Source organism: Triticum dicoccoides, chromosome 2B (assembly GCF_002162155.2).
Source record: "Triticum dicoccoides isolate Atlit2015 ecotype Zavitan chromosome 2B, WEW_v2.0, whole genome shotgun sequence".
Classification (NCBI taxonomy): Eukaryota; Viridiplantae; Streptophyta; class Magnoliopsida; order Poales; family Poaceae; genus Triticum; species Triticum dicoccoides.
Genome location: NC_041383.1, coordinates 776574387 through 776583268, shown reverse-complemented (window position 1 = coordinate 776583268; position 8882 = coordinate 776574387). Strand labels below are relative to the sequence as shown.

General features: G+C 45.6%; 1 protein-coding gene across 1 annotated transcript; it reads left to right on the top strand.

Annotated features, from left to right (window-relative positions):
- Positions 1–790: 790 nt before the first annotated feature.
- On the top strand, positions 791–2235 carry LOC119368752 (CBL-interacting protein kinase 22-like). The gene has a single exon (XM_037633914.1). It carries the CDS (start codon positions 843–845, stop codon positions 2142–2144), a length of 1302 nt encoding a protein of 433 aa, XP_037489811.1. The 5' UTR covers positions 791–842; the 3' UTR covers positions 2145–2235.
- Positions 2236–8882: the final 6647 nt, after the last annotated feature.

The window sequence follows — 8882 nt, the reverse complement described above, 5'->3', positions numbered from 1 at the left end:
CAATATGAACATTACCTTCTTTTTCTACATAAATCTATAAGTGCCAACTAAAATGACATCTACTTGAGAAGGGAGCTAGTAAGAAATTACCAACAAAAAAATGTTCATTTTAGTTGTCAGTTCAGCTAAGAAGTTGGAGTTAATGTTTGTTTGAATTTGGTTAAAAATCCGAGCAAAACTTGTACTGTTCATATCTGACCTGAAATCAGGTGTCACCAATTTCTTACACAAACTTTAGTGTAACAGCGAAGTCTGTTTCTTTTTTCAATGGTGAGCTCCTCGTGATCATACTTCCCACATTACCGAACCAACGCCAATCATTATAGGTACCCTCTCATCATACTGGTCTCAATGTTGAGATAGTCTCCAAAGTGACACTCTGGCTGCCTGTATAAAATAGACTAGTTAAAGTTAATATAATTATGCACTGTACGAAAAAACATTTCCAGATGATTAGTATGAACCTGAATGTTATTGAAGTTTGTTACTTCTCTAAATTGATAGTCAAAACTAAATTTCTTTTTGCGATCAAATCCACTATTTAGTTCCTCTTGTATAGGGACTGAAATGAATGAACAAACACACTAAAGTGTGTTTATGTATATCTACTTCAAAAAAGAGTTAGAACAGTGAATGGAGGGAGTATTTACTGACAAATTCAGGGATATTTTTTATTTTCTTCATTTACCCTAAAACCTTTCTCGAAATAAAGGTAGTCCAGCGAAACTAGCTCTTGTATAAAAGGGCAGCAGAGTCGTGCCTCCTACCTGCACAAAACCAGAGGCAACAAACTCCTTAAAAACGAAGACAACAAAGCACACGCACTTAGCATCTTGCCGGCCATGGGGTCGGAAGATTCACCGGCCGCCGGGGAGAGCTACTCGAAGATCCTGCAGGGCCGGTACGAGCTTGGCCGCGTGCTCGGCCGGGGTGGGTCGTCCAAAGTCTACCGCGCGCGCGACATCCGCACCGGCGTCTCCGTCGCCGTCAAGGCCGTCAGGAAGCCGTACCACCCGTGCTCTCCCGAGATGGCCGCCGCGGCGCGCCGGTCCGTGGAGCGGGAGCTCGCCGCGCTCCGCCGCGTGCAGGGCCACCCGCACGTCATGCGCATCCTCGACGTCCTGGCATCCCGCTCCACCGTCTATCTCGTGCTCGAGCTCGCCCGCGGCGGCACCCTCCTGTCCGCGATGGACGAACGGGGCCGCTTCGACGAGCCCACAGCGCGCCGCCTGTTCGTCCAGCTGGTCTCCGCGCTGGCGCACGTGCACTCCCGTGGTGTGTTCCACCGCGACGTGAAGCCGGAGAACCTCCTGCTGGACGAGCACGGCGACCTGAAGCTCACGGACTTCGGGCTGTGCGCCCTCGGCGACCGGCATCTCGGCGCCGACGGCCTCGCGGCCACGCGCTGCGGGTCCCCGGCCTATGTCGCGCCGGAGATCCTGCACAAGAAGCGGTACGACGCCGGCAAGGTCGACGTGTGGTCCTCGGGCGTGGCGCTCTTCTCGCTCACGGCCGGCTACCTGCCGTTCAACGACGGCAACCTCATGGGCATGTACCGCAAGATCTTCTCTGGCAGATTCCGGTGCCCCAGGTGGTTCTCGCCAGAGCTGCGCAGTCTCATCGGCCGGATGCTGGACCCAAACCCAGACACGCGCATCAAGATAGCAGAAATCATGGAGCACCCCTGGCTACAACAAGATGGGACGTCACCGTTTGACATCATTCGAGCTGGTTCCTCTCATCCTAGGCCGGAAGTGATGAAATGGGAGGCGGAAATGGAGCAAGTAAGGGAGCTGAACGCGTTCGACATAGTCGCGTTCGCGTCGGGATGCGATCTGAGCGGGTTGTTTGGGCCATTGCCGGACCGGGTTCGATTTGCTGTGGTAGGTGTGGACATTGGGTCGGTGCTGGATAAGGCTGAGGAGATTGGGCGCGTGGAGGGGCTCGCGGTGAGGAGGAAGGAAGAAGACGTAGGATGCGGTGGGGTCATGTTTGAGGCGATTGGGAGGGAGGTCATCGCCCTGGTTAGGGCTAGCCGATTGGTAGAAGAAATGGTGATGGTTGAGGTGGAAAGAACTAGCTCAAGTGAGGCACCTAAACTGTGGGACAGGCTTCAACTAGGTCTTAAATTCTTAAATGGTTGAATATAAAAACTTCCAACCAAATGTAAGTGTATATATTCATAAGAAAAATGAGTGTATACTCCATAACTGATGGAAGTGCATCGTTGGCACATTAGACTATGTTCCGAATTTTTTATTAATAGTAATTAATAATCCAGTAATTCTGAAACTAGTCAAGGCTGGGTGAAAATTTGAAAAATAGGAAGGACGCCATTGAGGACAGCGTCCAGCCCCGGATGCTATTGTAGACAGCGTCCAGGCCTAGACGCTATGGCAAGCGATGTCCGATTAAGAGGTTGGCCTACCCCTTAGATCGGACTAAACCGGGTCGTTTCGTACTGACTTATGGAACTTTGAAAGTGCAACTATCACTAGGTGGTTTTGGTAATTCATAACAACATATAGCTCATTGAGCTAATGCTATTCCAAGAATATTATTTCAGGAAAGCTCAATGAATGGCGTGACATGGATGATGAAAGTGGATCCCTCAATATACTAAGGACAAAGGATTGGCTCAAGCTTAAAAGATCAAGACTCTTCATTTTACATTTTAGTGATCCAAGATCACATTGAGTCTATAGGAAAAGCCAATACTATCAAGAAGGGATGAGGTGTTGCTTAATGAGCCTCTTGCTTCATGTGCTTAGTGATATGCTCAAAAACCCTCAACTACCTTCCCACATCCACAAATGACCTAAACCTAAAGCCAAAATCGGTCACACCGATTCTTTCTATCCGGCGCCACCGATTCCAAAAGTCATAGCCACTGCCACAAACCCTAAGCAAATCGGTCTTACCGATAGGGATGTCGGTCTCACCGGGATGGGGTTGCAATCTCTCTGTTTCCCTTTGTAACGTTTCGGTCTAACTGAAGTGAGCGATCGGTCCCACCGAGATTGCAATGTAAACTCTCTGTTTCCTTTTTGTAACATTTCGGTCTCACCGAAAAGAGAAAATCGGTCCCACCGAGTTTACCTAACCAACTCTCTAGTTAGCTAATTACCAAAGTCGGTCTCACCGAGTTTGTGTTATTGGTCTCACCGAGATTACATTATGCCCTAACCCTAACCGAATCGGTCTCACCGAGATGCATGTCAGTCCCACCGAAAATCACTAACGGTCACTACGTTTACTAAATCGGTCTGACCGAGTTTAACGATTCGGTCCCACCGAGTTTGGTAAATTGTGTGTAACGGTTAGATTTTGTGTGGAGGCTATATATACCCCTCCACCTCCTCTTCATTCGTGGAGAGAGCCATCAGACTAAACCTACACTTCCAACTTACCATTTCTGAGAGAGAACTACCTACTCATGTGTTGAGGCCAAGATATTCCATTCCTACCATATGAATCTTGATCTCTAGCCTTCCCCAAGCTGCTTTCCACTCAAACCCTCTTTCCACCAGATCCAAATCCTATGAGAGAGAGTTGAGTGTTGGGGAGACTATCATTTGAAGCACAAGAGCAAGGAGTTCATCATCAACGCACCATTTGTTACTTCTTGGAGAGTGGTGTCTCCTAGATTGGCTAGGTGTCACTTGGGAGCCTCCGACAAGATTGTGGAGTTGAACCAAGGAGTTTGTAAGGGCAAGGAGATCGCCTACTTCGTGAAGATCTACCGCTAGTGAGGCAAGTCCTTCGTGGGCGACGGCCATGGTGGGATAGACAAGGTTGCTACTTCGTGGACCCTTATTGGGTGGAGCCCTCCGTGGACTCGCGTAGCCGTTACCCTTCGTGGGTTGAAGTCTCCGTCAACGTGGATGTACGATAGCACCACCTATCGGAACCACGCCAAAAACATCCGTGTCTCCAATTGCGTTTGAATCCTCCAAACCCTTCCCCTTACATTCTTGCAAGTTGCATGCTTTAATTTCCGCTGCCTATATACTCTTTGCATGCTTGCTTGAATTGTGTGATGATTGCTTGACTTGTCCTAAAATAGCTAAAATCTGCCAAACTCTAAAATTGGGAAAAGGTTAAGTTTTTAATTGGTTAAGTAGTCTAATCACCCCCCTCTAGATTTACTTCGAGGTCCTACAAGCGGTATCAGAGCTTAGTCTCCATTTGCTTTGATTTCCATAGCTTTTGGTGGTCATAGCCTTGGTTTCACAACCTAGGACAGTATGACATCTAGCGAGGGAAATTATCACCGTAGAGGTCCTTACTTTGATGGTACTAATTTTGCTAGTTGGAAGAATAAGATGAAAATGCATATTCTCGGACATAACCCCGCCGTTTGGGCAATTATTCGAATTGGCTTGCAAGGTGAATTCTTTGATGGGAGAGAACCGAACCGTGAAGCGAATGCAGAAGAATTGAAGATGCTGCAATACAACGCTCAAGTATGTGACATCATCTTCAACGGATTGTGCTCGAAGAATTCAACAAAATTAGCCGTCTTGGGAATGCAAAGGAAATTTGGGATACTTTGATTGATATGCATGAAGGTACCGAATCCGTCAAGGAATCCAAGTTGGATGTGCTCCAAAGTCAGCTTGACAAGTTCAAAATGAAGGATGGTGAAGGTGTCGCTGAAATGTACTCTAGGCTTGCACTTATCACAAATGAGATTGCCGGCTTAGGGAGTGAAGAGATGACCGACAAATTCATCATCAAGAAGATCCTAAGAGCATTGGATGGAAAGTATGATCCCGTGTGCACATTGATCCAAATGATGCCAAACTACAAAAATCTCAAGCCAACAGAAGTCATTGGAAGGATTGTTGCTCATGAGATGTCACTCAAGGATAAGGAGGAACTTCACAACAAGTCAAGTGGTGCTTACAAAGCCTCAAGTGAAGTCCCCACATCATCAAGTGAGAAACAAACCTTCAATGAAGAATTGAGCTTAATTGTGAAGAACTTCAACAAATTCTACAGGAGTAGAAGCAAAGAAAGAAGCTCCAAGTCAAGGTCTTATCATGAAAAGAGATCTTCTAGTCGAGAGCGAAATTGCTACAATTGTGGGAAGCCTGGACACTACTCCAATGAGTGTACGGCACCCTACAAAAGAAGACAAGATTCTCCAAAAAGAAGAAGCAAAAGAGAAGAATCACCACCAAGAGAGAGGAGGAGTAGAGATGATCGTTATGAACGAAGACCCTCACGGAGAAGCAAGGATTCAGAAAGGAAGGACAAGTTATCAAGGAGCTACACAAAACAAAGACATCAAGCTCATGTTGGTGAATGGGTTTCCGGCTCCGACTCCGACAATCACTCCGAGAGAAGCTATCACTCCGACTCCGAACATACTCAAGATGAAGGTGTTGCCGGTCTAGCACTTGTGTCAACCAACTCCTACGACATATTTGATTCACCAAATGAAGGAATTGGAAGATGCTTCATGGCCAAAGGTCCAAAGGTAACACATCCCGAGTATGTTGATTTTAGTAGTGATGAAGATGGCTTGCTTGTGGATGATGATTTACTTGTTGACAACTCTAGTGATGAATACTATGATGAAACGTCAATTAATCATGCTAATCAAACGAATGACAATGATAAGGAGAAAATTGAGCTTCTAACTAAAGAACTAAACACTCTTAAGTTGGCTCATGAAACTATCTTCGAAGATCATCGAGAACTTTTAAGGGCTCATGAGAAGTTACGCTTTGAAAAGCTCAATCTTGAGCAAGAGCATGAGTTATTAAAAGCAATCAATGATGATCTCCGCAAGAAAAGTTCTTCTTACATTGCCAAGCATTTGCTCTTATCAACTTACATGCCTCAAGTCAAGTCTAGTAACAAGAACAAGAAAGATACTTCCTCTAGTATTAACAATAATAATGTTAAATCCAATGTTGTTGCTTCTAGTAGTTCTCTTGATTCCACTAATGATTCTCTTAGCCAAGTTACACTTGAGCAAGAAAATAGTTTATTTAAGGGAATTATAGAGAAAGGTGTTTACAAGAGCCTTGCTGGGAGTAAGCAATTCGAGGAAACTGTACGCAAGCAAGGAAGACACCGGAAGAATCAAGGTGTTGGTTTTGAACGAAAGTTCAATGCCAATGGAGTTGAATGGGAAGAAGATCAATACACCAAGACGAAGTTTGTTCCTCAACAAGAGAAGTATGATCCTACTTCCTTCAAGGGGACACAAGCTCAAGATGATCTTCCTCCACAAGATCACAAGAACAAAGGCAAGGACAAGCTTCAAGAAGAGATTGATGCATTTGAAGAAGCACCTAAAGCCTCGTTCAGTTGGGTCCCCAAGACTACGTCAAGTTCTACTTCATCAAGTACAACTAAGACTCCAAGGATTCCCATCAAGATGATGTGGATCCCGAAGAAGAAGAACTAGAGAGTTCTTGAGGGTGACTCCGCCAACATTCTTCACTCATATCATTTTGGCAAGAACAAGTGCAATCAACTTTCACATCTTGCACTAGTTCAAGGAGTCACAAACCCTCTTGTTGGTAAGGCAAGGGACAAGGTAACCTAATGTTTTCACGGACATCATCTTGTGTGTGCATGACTCTATGTCTATGGATATTCTTGTTTGTTCCTTGTGGGACTAACCCGTGTAGGCAAGTTGAAAGTGCAACTCACTCCAAAGGATTGCTCCAAATGATCTCCATCAACATTGAGCATCTACATCTTCAACACCTACATGAAGTCATCATCGACAAAACCCAAGGTTAGTTCATCCCTCTAAGGGGGGATCTCACATCTATGGGGAGCTTAACTCAAAGAATTGAGTCTAAGCAACTCTAATGGTGTGAACACATTAATGCATTATGAAAAAGTGGTAACCCCACTTGAGCTTAAACGATGAGTATGACCTATGATCAAATGTTCTCATTTGACTCCTAAGTCAATATACACATATATAATTAACCTAGTCATCGCCAATTGTTTGATAGATGCTAGAATTGGTTGTGCATGCTTTGCCACAAATTTCATTTGTCATCTTATTGTGTGAGCATGTTGGTGCATATTTTTTACTCATTCAAGGACATCCACTTGTTGTTTTGATTGTTTGGTTCTTTCTACTTTTGGCCAAGTGGATGGACAAGAGTGCCTAAGAACCTTCTTTAGCTATCTATGCTTTTCTCATCTCAAACTCCATTCATGCTACATCACAAAATTTGATCGAGTCAGATTCGAACCATTCTGTGTGAGGAGCACTCGGAGTCCCCGATTCGTCATAGACTTAAACTTCCAAAACCTCTTTGTGATTCTCGGTCTGACCGTTTCCTCCATTTCGGTCCTACCGAGATCATCAAGTTGATCTAAGTTTTCAATCTCGGTGCAACCGATTTGAACTTTTCGGTCTCACCGATTTGCTGTAACTGAACATAGTTATGCATCTCGGTGCCACCGAGTTGTTCCACTCGGTCACACTGACAGGGTCGGGCTATATATAGCCACGGGCAAAATTTTGGAAATTTCTCCGAAACCCTTCGCCTGCACAATAGCTCGCTCTGCCATCGTGGTCTCCGGATCGTCTCCTCATCGCCAGCAGCCTCCTGTCACTGTCTTCGCCGCCGTCAACGGATTTCGTCCCCACCATTGCCGCCGTAGCAAGTCCACCGCAAAGTTAGGGTATGGACTTGATCTTTGTGCTATCCACGTATGATTCCTAGCACATTGTTTTCATATTGATTGTTGCCATGATTGAAACTCATCTATCCAGCCAAAGTAGTTCATACATTAGATGTGATTCAAGTTTTTAGGGTTAGGTTTCCGCCGAAACCATCTCGGACCCACCGAGTTGAAAAACTCGGTCTCACCGATTTGGCTTATGCCATCGCACTAGTGACTCTCGGTCTGACTGAGAATTACTAATCGGTGCGACCAATTTTAGGATTTAGTGAAACCCTAGCAGTCTCGGTGCCGCCGAACTGTGACTCGGTCCAACAGAGTTCATCAGTTTAGGTTCCAAAACTGCTTCGGTATCATCGAGGTTGAAAATCGGTTGATCCGAAATGCTTTTTGTGGAAAACTAAAACTGAACTTTTGAGTCATTGTTTTGCAAAAACCTCTGCATTTTGTGATGCTCATCTTTTCTATCTCATCTATAACTCTTCACAGGGTCAGCAGTCAGCTTCTGCAGTATGTCTGATCAAAGTGACAGCCAGAACTAGTCAGTAGAACAGATGGACTTGAGTGAGGGAACTAGTCCCTCAACTTCAGATGAAGGGAGCAGAAGTACTCCTAGTAACTTGCCTAAGGCTGCAACTAGGCAAAGGAGGAAAAGAACTTCAGATTCAGAGGATGAATATTACAAGGCTGAGGAAGATGAGGCTACTTCCAAGAAAGTGGTGCTCAAGAAGGAAATTGGCTCAGCCAAGGATATAAAGCCAGGCATGAAGATCAAGAGGCCTGGAAGAAGGCAACCTATGCCCAAGGCCAGAGCATCAACTCAACTGCCTGAAAGGCCTGATCCCAAAGAGCCAGCTGAAGAAAGCAAGAAGAGGAAGGAAAGGGTCAAGAAGACCATTGCCAGAGTTGTTGGGCAACCTTCCATGATGGAAGAGGAAGAGCCTGCTGCACCAGCACCAAAGGCACCTAAGCCTATGGGTGATGCAATCAGATCAGGGGCTGCAACATCCAAGCCCAAGGAAGCACCCAAAGCTGCCCCCAAGGCCAAGTCTGCACCAAAGAGGAATACCAAGAGTATTCCAGCTGCTGAAAAGAACAAGGCCCCAGTGCCTGAGATTGCTGAGGAGGAAGATGAAGAAGGACAAGTTCTAAGGAAGCTTAAGCCAAAGATACCAGACCACAATGATGCCCATCCTGTGGCTGAGGACATGAGT

What these genes read in the sequence shown, in the direction of transcription:
- LOC119368752 (XM_037633914.1), top strand. Translation starts at nt 843, where the DNA reads ATGGGGTCGGAAGATTCACCGGCCGCCGGGGAGAGCTACTCGAAGATC.